General features: G+C 36.5%; 1 protein-coding gene across 1 annotated transcript; it reads left to right on the forward strand.

The window, feature by feature from the left end:
• The first annotated feature begins 6,902 nt into the window (after window positions 1-6,902).
• sox21a (SRY-box transcription factor 21a) lies at window positions 6,903-7,967 on the forward strand. Its single transcript, XM_056266880.1, has one exon. It carries the CDS (start codon window positions 7,166-7,168, stop codon window positions 7,883-7,885), a length of 720 nt encoding a protein of 239 aa, XP_056122855.1. The 5' UTR covers window positions 6,903-7,165; the 3' UTR covers window positions 7,886-7,967.
• Window positions 7,968-11,657: the final 3,690 nt, after the last annotated feature.

Genomic DNA, 11,657 nt, shown 5'->3' on the forward strand with positions numbered 1-11,657 from the left:
AACAAAAGAAGTAAAGTTAAATCTTCTAAACAAAACACTTTCTGACAGAAATTGCTTTTCTGGAGCAAATTGCTCAAAGGAGCAGGGAGAGAAGCATTTGTTACGCTACCACCTCCATTCTGTGTCTTATAGCACGGTCTTAATATCAGTTGCAAAGCTGCACAATGGGCTGATGAAGGTTAGAAATCAGTGTGACATGGAAAGCAGCTGTTGGCTTTTCTTGTGGACCGCTGCAGTCTGCGGTGACAAAGTAGATTGATAACTGATTACACTCGACACGCTTAAATCATTTTCCCAGTTCAAACCAAATGAAGTTCTACTGACAGCATCTGGGATTTTCTGCCGTTTACCTATGCAAATAGTTAAAAACAAGCCTAGATTGCATTTACAGTAATGCTCTTACAATAGGCCTAGATGTCAGTGGGGCAAGTTCAAATACAATACGTCGACAGTAAAGAATTGAACATATTGCAAGAGATTCATGTGATATTCAGCTTGTGGATCTTGTCTGTGTTTTCAGCTCCTGTAATGATGGCAGCTTAATGAACATTAAAACACACAAATACAGGAATTATGTCAGCAATGTGCAAGTTTACTCTCCTAAAGCCTTTAAAAATACAATTCAGAATAAACAGAGCAATTCCAATAGGGTCCACTCCTCACACCATCGGTGCTCGCGCCCTAAAAACTCTTAGCATGCATTTTTGTACGTAAGAATTAATATTAGCGCTTGAAAAATGAAACCCTTGTGTGTGTATTAATGTTGAACATAACTTAGAAATGGGAATTTTCTATTAAAAAGAAGCTAAACATCGTATACAGTATAGAGAGATTGTGATTTATCAGTAATGACAAGTTAGATTTATTTAGGAAAATATGGAAATCACTTGGAGACATGATCACCTTATGTTATGTTTCATATTTAACTTTATTTTTTTACTTCACTATACCCTTCTATTTCAGGGATATTTATCTTTTACATCTTTACAATATACATTATTTTGTTTCCACTTTATTCATTTAAATATTCCGAGCTGTTGTTTCCCTTTTTAGACCTCACGTTTGTTTAAGTGCACGCCTTGTCAGAAAACAAAATTGTTTATTTTCCCTGACAAATAAAAAGTATTATTATGTATATTTAAGAGCTTGAATTATATCATTACAAAGCAAATTATAAAAGAGTTTGTCATCAATTGTACAAACTTAACCTCCAATTTAGTTTTTCAAGGTTTCACAGTCCCGTTAACAAAGAACTTCAACAACAACTCAAGCCGTTCTCATGCGCATGATGGTCGGCCATGTCTGATGACTTTTTGAGAGAATAAACGTTGGCTTTTCTCTCCAATCCTCTCCATTCATCCCGTGTTTTCTTTGGACCCAAATCCCTGTCTTAAAGTCCGGCTGTCATGGTGATAGATGGGGATTCTTCCCCTTTCTGTCCTTTTGTTCACGGGCCCGAACTCTCAGCAGTTTCTGTTTCGAACAAAACCTTCAAATGACTCTGAGTGAATGTGATTAGGTTGAAGGACCTCAGACAAATTGAGTGGACAAAAACACTGGTCATTGTCCTGCCATTTGCTTCCATTGTTAGCATTCTCCACAGTGAAACCCTTCAGAACATTAGCCACACAGTGTGACCATCCTTCACTCTCACTGGAGCTGTCCTTTTATCTCCTTTCACATTCACTGGATTCATTACGGCCTACAAAGGACAGCCAACAAAACAGCTTGTGATGTCAGCTGGATTCTGGGTTCGTCATGGGAGGGCTGTGTGCTCGACGCTGGAGCGGGTGAAAAGACTCAGGACCCCTGTAATGGCGGTCCGAAAGCACGTCAAGCACTGGGTGGCCGTACGTTGTGGTGGATACTGCATGTCGTCCATGCTGAAGGACACTGTATGTTCTAGACATCTCAAGAGGAATTCGTTCAAATGATCCGACTATTTCATGCGCGGTGTGACTCGATACGTTTTTAAGGTTTCATGATTGGTTATTGAACCCGGCGGTTGTGTGCCATTCCGAATTGAGAATTTCAATTCCATTCCTGACGGGACGCAGAGTTGCAATATGATTTTGAATATAAGCAGTGTTAGGGAAAGTTACTTTTAAAAGTAATGAGTTACAATATTGTGTTACTAAGTAACTAATTGCATTACTTTGTTACTTTTTATGGAAAATAATGTGTTATGTTACTTTTGTGTTACTTTTTCTCATCTGGGCTCGGCTTGCTTGTTTGTTTTTAAATAACAACAAATAAAATCCTATTTTTGGCAAATGTAAATGCCCTTTCACACCAAAAGTGAAATGATTAAGCCTCAGGGTGAAGTGAATGCAAATTCACGCCTGTATAACTTTTCAGCTGTGCTGGATTGCAGAAGAATAGGACGCAAGAGAAGAAAGTTCAACACTCTTACTTAAGCAATAAAAACGAAAAAAGGAAACAAATATGATGTTTAACTAAAGTCATTTTTGCTTATGTGGTTGAATTAGATCATTGAAGATCAGCAGCAAAGACATTGGTTAAAGGGGTCATATAATGCCATTTTTGTACAAGCTAGTATGATTCTTTAGGGTCTAAATTAAAAGTTTGTAATATACTTTAATTAAAAATTCCCATTAGTATTGTAAGAAAACACTTATTTTACTTGGTCAAAAACAGCTCTGTTTTCAGCACGCCGTTTCAGTGCATAATGACTTTAAATGATAATGAGCTTTGCTCACCCCGCCTCTCTGTTCTGTGTGTACACCGTTTGTAACATAATAACACAATAACCATAACGCGTTGTTCAGTATAAACGTGGGATTATGAATTATATTGAGAACATCATACATAGAAAACATGCCGTAATGTACCCTAAGTGTAAACCTTAGAAGCATTCATTGTGAAGCGTGCAGCTAGCGATTTGCAAAGATTAATATAAATATTAATATAAAGTTTAATAAAACGTTACACTCACTTCAGTTCTTCTGGAGGTTCAGCAGGAACACGAATAGCTGGTACTGATCCTTTTTTCATGAGCAGCTTCTTAGCAAAACCAGCTTTATACTGATCCTCGTTTATAAAGCAGTCTGGTGAGAAATGATTCGCGCAAACATGAAAGCATTGACGTTGCTCGTGGGGAATATTCCCTTCGAAAACAAACTCAGCCACTGCGTCTTCAGCGGTTCGGATTTAGGAACATTAAAATGACTCCTGTGTTCGTTATTACACCCAAGAACAGAACACCACAATCGCTTAGACGCCATTCTGCTCATAGACAGTGCTCCAGCATATCAACAATGACCGCGCCGGTCCGCGCAGACTATGATTGACAGCTGGCTCACGAGCGAGGGAGGGTCTGTGTTGAAACGATGCTGTCAATCAACAATCGTGGGAGGGGCTTCCGAGCGTGTGACGTCACAAAATCGAACGGCTCAATTTGAGGCAGGGGAAAACATATAAGGAGATTAAAACAAAAATACTGGATGGATTTTTATCATTTTATGATGGTTGTGTACAGGCACTGCCAACACACATTTCAGTACAATCAACTTGTAAAAGTCCGTGTACCATTATATGACCCCTTTAATAAAGTGAGATGAAATACATAAAGTATATTGTATTATCTAACCTATTTAATTATTGCAAGTTTAAGTAATAGCTTGCATTTCACTGTTTTTATTCATTTTGAGGAATTGTGAATCGTTTTTTTGCTATGTTCACACAGAGCACACAACGCCTCTGCACTTACTCACGATTTCTCTCAATCAAGACAGCAACGTAGTGTCGGCCCAGATCCGGCCCACTTCTGGGCCGTGTGGAATCCACATGTAACCAGATGTGGGCCAGATCTGGGCCGACACTATGATGCTGTCTGGGAAAGTAACTTGCGTTACACGTTTTAAAAAGTAATCAGATCAAGTAACTCACGTTACCCCCAAAACTAAATATAAGGAAGAATCACAATGAATTAAACTGAAATTCAAAGAACTGTATATGTCATTTTTAACTAGAAGAGCAAAGAAGAGCAGCTGTGCCTCTGGTGACCCGAGTTTGATTCTCAGCTTGAGGTCCTTTGCCGATCAAGTTCTCCTCTCTCCACCCATGCTTTCCTATCTGACCTCTAACTGTCCTATCCAATAAAACCATAATGAGGTCAAAATATAACTTAAAAAAAGGCCTTATGGACTGAGAGAATGATACATTTTCCCATGAATGCATTGCATTTCTTTGAAATACACTGTAAAAAATTATCGTGATTTTAACGGTAAAAGACTGTAAAAATGCTACAGTGAAAAACTGTTAATTGGTTAACAGAAAGTTTCCTTACTATATACGGTAAATAACTGTGATAGATCTAACGGTACATTTAATGTAATTTTACTGTAAAATACCGTTAAACAGTTTTTGAACGTGAAAAAGAACAACTCATTGTATAATTTACAGTGAAATACCGTAAATTGACATTCCCACAATTCCCTGCGTGACACTTCAAATTTGATGTATTTTTGTTGAAATAACTATGTTTCTTCTTAGTTTTCTTATCAGTTATGTACATTAGGGTTTTATGTTACATTTAATGTTGTTAAAAGAATGTTTATTGCATTTTTAAAATTTCATGTGTTACCATGATGCTGTTTAGTGTTTGTGCGAATGACACTGTGCAGTTTCTATATTACAGTACTAACTTTCTAGTGGAAGAGCTGGTTGTGATGAGCTTTGATTTTTCATGTGATTTTCATCACTGCGGTGATTGTTGTTTGTCAGTGTATTACAATGGTACAAAACAGATATGAATACATAAATAGGATGGTAAATTAACATTATATCAGATAATGAAATACGGTTTATTACTGTAAATTTTAAGTTAACTCTGTAAAACCAATAACGTCTGTACCATATTTTTGACGGTAAAGTTCTGCCAACCACAGCTGCCGGTATTTTACCCTAAAAATGGCATTTTATTTTTTACAGTGTACTATTCAGCAAATTCCTGTCATAAAATTTCAAATTCCAATTCAGTTTCTTGTGGGTTCAAATTGACACTTATGGATTTTTCCCAAACCTGAGCACCACACACATTTTCTTCAGGACACAGTTCATCAATAGTTATTTCTTCAGTCTGGTTAAACGTCTTCTGCACAGTTATATAATAAGTGACTCTTTCTGCAGCACATTCATGTTCTTTAGAACACAAATGTTGAGACTGCTTTGGTGGTTCTGTCAAAGCACTGTGGAGATGAAGAACTGAAGGCAGGGCAAAGCTGGACATACAATGGCTCTTCTTCTAGCTGAAAATTAAAGGATTTCTCCTTTTAACGCATTGTTCTTTTCTTCCGCTCTCTCCAAAGGACCTTCTTTTCCTTTCTGCTAAATAAGCTTCTCTTTGAGAGATAACCGAGAGCACTCATGCAGTTCCAAGATGCGTTCCGAGATGTTTTCAGGAGAATAAAAGGAGGCTAAACACAGAGCCGGTTTTAAGAGTCATTTGTTCCTTTAATTACCCCGGAGCATATTGTTCTGGTGTGGTCCTGACTCATGACAGACACCTCCTAGTTCTCAGGGTATGATCGCTCCAATTACAAAAGGATCTTATCACTTCCTGTTGATGAAAACATGGTTTGATTTCTTGTTCATTTGTGTATGCAATAATGAAATACAATGAAAACACATTGACTATAGTGTCAATGTTTATTGCGCTTAAGTGGGAAAAGAGATTGCAGGGCTATGTTTGTAGATAGTTTATGGAATACATGTACAATAAACATTTTTAACAGTTAGTATTCTACATTGTAACATGACCTCATCACATGGCATCCAGTTATTATTTAATATTCTTTTTTAAGCTGTTATGCTTTATTGCTGCCAATTGTAATTTGGGCTTGAGTAGTTTATATTACAAGGATGTGAGGTGGATAAATTGTCTGCAAATAGTACATCCATGGTTACAAGAAGATTATGAAGATTTAAGCGTATACAAAGAGACATCATTAAGAGAAACGACGACAGTGTCGAATTTCCACGCTTGACTTAATAATAAGCACTTCCCTTCTCTAGATACACTCTAATATTGAAAGCCATTCAATAAAATGCATCATAATCACATAGTGATGGAAAAACGCATATGACCTGCAGTTATGGACACAATGTTAACTGAACTTCAAAGGGTGTCTTTTAATGACACAGTATCTGTGATGAAATAGCATCCTATTGGTTAAGCACTGAGTTGCCAAAACAAAGATGACAACTGAGTATTTTATTTATTCATTCATTTAGCCTTGGAGAGCTAATTTATATATTTGTATATTAAATATGTAAAAAAAAAATAATAAAGTACACACTGTAAAAAAAAAATATTTTCATGATTTGCTATCACAACATTTTTTCTTTTGTCAAATCAACTTAGATAATTTATGTGATTCAGATTACATAATATATTGAGTTTCTGTTGATTAAACCAATCTCCTTCATTGTACCATATTGTAACTCAATATTTTAAATTTCAACCAGGTTAGGCCTATTACTCTTTTAAGTTAATCCAACAATGTTTTTTTTAATGTGTAAACATTTTACAACAGTGTAGGTTTGATTTTGTATAACATCTTTGCTCACTACATAGTTTCTACAATTTATATTATTTCAGTTTTGATGACTAATACTATTCTAACAACTGTTAATAATAATAATGCTATTTAACATTTTGAATAAACATTGAACTAATTATCTGTTAAAGATTTAATAATGTAATATTGTCATCGGAGTGCTACCACCAGTGGAAGTAAACTGCCCCACACACAGTGCTGCTAGATTTCACAGGAAACACACGCAGTGACGTCATTTATCTAAGGACGAAGTGACACGCCCACTTCATTCAAAACTCAGCGCAGGCGGTACAAATCTGAGTAGTGTGTGGTGCGCTTCAGAGACTCACCGTGCGTCCATGGATAACAACTACAACTATTGCCACTTGTTTGAAGAGATAAATAGCCTTATCTGATGGCATTTTTGTAAGTCAATGATATTTGACAAATAGTAAAACTTATTTCTAGGCGGAGACACAGATTTTGGTGCCATGTTACAAAAGGTAACATAGCCAGGTCTGACTGAACTGTGCGTGAAAGGAACTTTGGGCTGCTTTCCGCTGGACTGAATTGAAAAAGGACCACCAGAGGAAACTGTTTCAGAAATGGCAAAGCCTATGGACCACGTTAAGCGTCCTATGAACGCTTTTATGGTGTGGTCGAGGGCTCAGAGACGCAAAATGGCACTGGACAACCCGAAGATGCACAACTCTGAGATCAGCAAACGCCTCGGAGGCGAATGGAAGCTCTTGTCAGACTCTGAAAAAAGACCTTTTATCGACGAGGCCAAACGCCTGAGAGCCGTTCACATGAAAGAACACCCGGATTACAAATACAGACCGCGGCGAAAGCCCAAAACCTTGGTCAAAAAAGATAGGTATCATTTTAATGTGACGTATAATCTGGGTGACAGTGACCCGTTGAAAAGTGCGCGGTTACCCGGTGACGCGCTCGCGGACTCGCTGAGCGCGGAAAAAACATCCGTCGCTGCCGCTACTCGGGTGTTTTTCAGTCACCACCACCTGTCCGCCAACCCCTATCAGTTTCTTGACCTGAATTCCAAAATTACGGAATTACCCCCTGCTCCTTTCCCACATTACTCTTTGCTCGGGTATCCCGGTGGAGTCTCCGCGTTCCCCGGTATGGGGGTTCTGGCCGGTGCGCCACACGCTCACCCGTCTCCGGGGAACCCGGGCCACATGGTGCCCTATAACTGCCTGGGCTGGCCGGGTTCTGGACCTGCTGTTCCTTCTTCTTACGTGCTTTTACCAGGAATGACCAAAGCTCAGCACGAACATTACCTGACATACGCCGCGACGATATGATTGGATGTTCTTGTGGTATATGGTCACGTGCACTTGTTTAAAGTTTTGCATCTGTAAAAAGAAATAAATTTGTAAAATATTATTTGTGCAAAAGGAGTTCGCTTTTAATCTTTTTGTTCGGAAACACTTTATTTTACAGTGACCTTGTTACATGTTACATGCAATAACAGTAAATAATGCATAACAACATGCAACTAAACCAAACTCTATCTCTAGCCTATTTCTATAGTAAGGCTATGTTTTTAATTAATATCACTCAGTACTTAAATGTATAGTTACACTGTGACAAGGACACCTTAAAATAAAGTGTAACTTTTTTTTTTGTATTTTATGAAATTTACGTTTTAAAAAATCTGCAGCTGATATGGTTGCCAGAACTTTGCTAAAGTAAAAAAAAAAGAAAAGAAAGATGTTACAAGCATTATGGGCATGTTGGTGGCTATATTTTACAGTTAACTGTATGTGTCATTAAAAACATAATGTTGATACAACAGCCAAATATAGAGCTATTACAATCTGTTACTGTAACATGTGCTGATAATAACAAAGACCAAAGTTTTACACACACAAACACACTACATGATTAAATAATGGTATCAACATTAACTAATCGATTTAAAACACTCAAATACCTACATAACTAATAACAATAATTACAAATAAATGTTAAATACTTACAATAAATGGTTCACAGAATGAATCTTGGGAATACCTACTGGCATAAATTGTGAGACCATTCATACTTTAAACTTTCATACATTATTTTTTTATTTTTATTTTTTACTATATTGTAGTTTGGCAGTAGGCTATGCATATATGCGTGTAGATTTCTTCATATATTTAATTTTGCAATATATTGTCTTGTAAAATGTTATTTTATCTCATGTATGATTTAGTAACGTAGTTAACCAATTAAACGTTTTTTAGTGTAGCATTTACATTCTTCTGTTAAAATGACTTTGTGAGAAATGACAAAACAGTGGAGAACATTTACACAAGGAATCATCTTCCGATCACATTCTAATATCTGTTTGTCATCGTCAAAATAATGTTGTTTCTAAAAAAAAGAAAAACCTTGTTTGAAGACTATAGACCTGATAATTCTGCAATATAATGAGAAAAACAGATGACAAGTGACAGAATGGCAAACGAACGGGGAAACAATCTGTTGAGAGGAAAGCCATCAAATGCAGAGTCAGTGATCATGTAACAGCAACTAGCTTATAAAATCAGCTGGTTCTAAAGCCTAAACAGATGAAAGAAAGAACAGTCTCTGAGCAGTGATGACGAGAAACAAGAGTCTCCAGGAAGCTCTTAAGAGGGAAGTGAAGGAAACGGACAGAAAATACATAACAAAGGATCTCAGACACAACTAGCTCCTCTTTTCACCAGCTCATGTGATCAGTTAACTTGCACTTCTCATCCTTTTGTTGGCTAAACTCAAGACAAAGAAGAAAGGAATGAGTGATGAATAAATTAAACTGAATTATTACAGAATTTTTCAGAACAATGAATCATTTAATAAGCACATACCATCAGTGACAGAGTACAGTAATAAATACCTTTATGCAACCTGATATTATTGACTTCTTTAGGGTCAAGCAATACAAATGAAACATGTTTTGCATGTCAGTCAACTCAAAGCACCCTATAAAACCTGTGGTATAGCCTATTGTCTATAATCAGCCATGAAAACTGGTTACAAAGATCATGAGTAATTATCTGCAGCTTGTGTTTTATACATGTAAGATAAGAAATCATTAATAGCAGAACGATTACGCTGCGGCTGTTCTATTATGTTTAGGTAGAGTGGGGGAAAATGCCCCCCTGGGGTAAAACGCCCCCCACCCGTTTTTCCCAAAATAACCACTAGAATGAATCAAGATACATTTTTACTATTGCTATGCACTACGTTGACAACGGGGATATACAAATCTCCATGGAGAAGCTGACACCAGCGACGTATTTGAAGAGAAGAGGATTACATGGAAAGTGCTATAACTTTCAGATATTAATAAACAAGTTTTTAATAGAATATTGTTCACAGTGATATCACATTGATGTATGATAGATGAATAGTGATGTCTGTAGTTTGAGAGCATATGTTATTTATAAGGAATATAATTATATATTTTTAAAATAAACAATTTTTTAAAAAGACATAGCTTGTGGGGTAAAACGCCCCCTATGCTGAGGGGTAAAACGCCCCCCCAAGGGGCATAGTTTCTCTTTATCATAATTACTACAGTAACATATTTCTGTTCATCAAAGTCTTTATTTTACACTTTAATGCAGTATAACTAGGTGTTAAAATCAAAATATTTGAACAAAACATGAAAAAATTACCTCAAGTGAGCATTAGCTAGCTTGGTGAATGCAATGATGGAAGGTGGTTAGGTGACCCAATGATAAAACACAGTGACCTTTAATGCATTTATGGAATATATTTCACTATAAATATACTAATTTATGTTTAATATTTATTTAGGGTTTTCTGTTTTTCTTGATGATAGTGGTGAACAAATACTACATCAATTATCAACCCCATATAGGCCTAGTGTAGAAATCAAAATATTAAAATGTTAGAAATTTGGCTATTTTGTACATTGCTGAAATAAATATTAATAGGTATATATATATACATGTTGTTGCATTACTTGCCTTTTACTTTTAGAGATTAAAAACTATGTTCATTTTGCTGTTGATCTATGAAGCAAACTGGTTGGTAAGAAAGGGGGCATTTTACCCCACCTTGGGGGGCGTTTTACCCCACCGCTGGGGCAAAACGCCCCCTTTGTACAAAAATATTTTCAGTAAAAAAAAAAAATTATTATGAAGGTTGAGCAATTTTAATATTTGGTAAATAACTCCTGCCATAGACACTCAAAACTGGGATGGCAATTCTAGTCACATTTATGTTTTGTTTCACAATAATGTCACATTTTCCTTAAGGGGGGCGTTTTCCCCCACTCTACCCCTACAAAATATTATCATAGGACCAAAATACTAGGGTGAAACAGGTTGATTGGGACACTTTTTCCCAGTCATCTCAATGGCAAAAAGTGTCCCAATCAACCTGAATTCACCCCTGCAACAAAATTACAACTGTCATCGTGCAACACTTAACTTAAAAGAAAACACCCCCATTACAAATTTTAAAGAAAACCTTTTTCTGCTAAAAACATCTCTCGAATAAGACAAAATGTTAATAGGCTATACTGAATTAGAGAATTTCCAACCTAATTTAAGTTTGTTGTGCTAAAGCTCATCTTTTTATTTCCGAATAAGAACACCCGCATATTTAAAGCCATAGCTCCCTCTGCTGCTAACAACTGGTATCTCTCTCACACACACACGACACACGCACACACACACACACACACACACACACACACACACACACACACACACACACACACACACACACACACACACAATAAATTAAATAATTGTATTGTATTAGCCTAAGTACCATACAATTACCTCAAAATACAAACTATTAAATACAAATATTATTGAACAATAATAGGCCTAATATGACATTGATTTTGCCGGAAAAAAAATATTATTGGACAATAATAGGCCTATATGATATTGATTTTGCCGGGGGGGAAAATACATTTGGAATCGTTTGACTTTTTATCTAGTGTCAGAACGACATCAACTGTTATTTCTGTGATTTGAAAGCAAAGATACGCGCGCACTGCTGGAAATATGTGGCAGTGCAGTCGCATTTATTTGGTGGTTGCTAGGAAACGGTCAACAGAAACGT

This window comes from Rhinichthys klamathensis, unplaced genomic scaffold (assembly GCF_029890125.1).
Source record: "Rhinichthys klamathensis goyatoka isolate OS25496 unplaced genomic scaffold, OSU_Roscu_1.1 h1tg000254l_1, whole genome shotgun sequence".
NCBI lineage: Eukaryota > Metazoa > Chordata > Actinopteri > Cypriniformes > Leuciscidae > Rhinichthys > Rhinichthys klamathensis.

What these genes read in the sequence shown, in the direction of transcription:
- sox21a (XM_056266880.1), top strand. Translation starts at nt 7,166, where the DNA reads ATGGCAAAGCCTATGGACCACGTTAAGCGTCCTATGAACGCTTTTATG.